Here is a 1071-nt window from a genome sequence, read left to right as displayed (position 1 = left end):
CACAATGGTTAGGTATGCAAACAGCATCTTCATAATTAGGGCAATGAGAATTTACACAAGGATCAGAATAACACTCAACAATTTTCACACCTCCAGGACATGTTTTATCACCTTTGAAATAGAATTATTATTAATAATATTATTGCTTTTGCTGGATCATACAAATTAGGTAAGTAATATACCAAGAATTGTAATTAACGAGAGCTAAATTTGCCATATAAGATGTTGTGAGTTGTGTCACTGTCATTTACCTTCAGCACAAGTCTGTAGACAATTACTCAGTGTCATAAAGTTGTTGTTATTACCTCTACAGCCACCATAAATGAATTTTTCGCAGAGACCTGACCTTCCATTGTAATACCACCTCTCAAAATATGCAAAGCATGGACCAGATTCCTTAGGAAGATCACAAATGCCTATAAAGAATAGGATTGCAACAAATTTTTACCTGGGAAAAAGACAACAAATCTAAGGGAACAGATCCCTGACTCAAATGTCAAAAAATAGTACAAAAAATTGAGCATATTTCAAGCATCTAATCAATCTGGCAACCAGAGATATGCAAAATAACTAAAAGAATTTAAAAGGGCTCGGCCCCCAAGCCATGCTATATTGTTGTGCTGTATGACATTGTGATCACACCTGCTTTCAATGAAGATTAGGCTATTTCACTTTAATAATAGTTAGACGACCCTATCTCGATAACAAACACACTTCATCGCTAAAGGTTTCGCCCAATAATTGAAACTTAATAGTTAAGACAGGCATTCATTTAATGGTAAAACAAAGTAAGGATTTAGAATTTGAGAATACTATTAGAAAACAATGTGTGACAGTCGTTGTGATTGTAAATGTATGACATACCAGCTAGTGCAATAGATAAATATTGTGGGACAATGAAACTTACCACATTGATTAGTGACATCTCTTAACCCATCGAAATGTTTAACGTTACAATTAGAACAAGAATCAATCTCACACAATGGATTATCATATCCTTCACAAGAACTAGTTTCACAGAGATCAGTGCTGCAACTCATAGCTGTTCCATTGCCACATCCTAAATAAATA

General features: G+C 34.4%; 1 protein-coding gene across 1 annotated transcript; it reads right to left on the bottom strand.

Annotated features, from left to right (window-relative positions):
- Positions 1 to 4: 4 nt before the first annotated feature.
- On the bottom strand, positions 5 to 1055 carry LOC109593565 (BPTI/Kunitz domain-containing protein-like; the record flags this gene model as incomplete). The annotated part of the gene is made up of 3 exons (XM_020008593.1): positions 908 to 1055; positions 252 to 416; positions 5 to 111 (listed from the first exon to the last, which is right to left on the bottom strand). Coding segments are annotated over exons 1-3 (405 nt in total), but the record flags the coding sequence as incomplete, so codon positions are not given.
- Between the last annotated feature and the right edge of the window lie 16 nt (positions 1056 to 1071).

Source organism: Amphimedon queenslandica, unplaced genomic scaffold (genome assembly GCF_000090795.2).
Source record: "Amphimedon queenslandica unplaced genomic scaffold, v1.1 AMPQUscaffold_882_Cont27102, whole genome shotgun sequence".
NCBI classification, from domain to species: Eukaryota; Metazoa; Porifera; class Demospongiae; order Haplosclerida; family Niphatidae; genus Amphimedon; species Amphimedon queenslandica.
The sequence above is the reverse complement of the archived record's forward strand: the minus strand, read 5'-3'. Positions and strand labels throughout refer to the sequence as shown.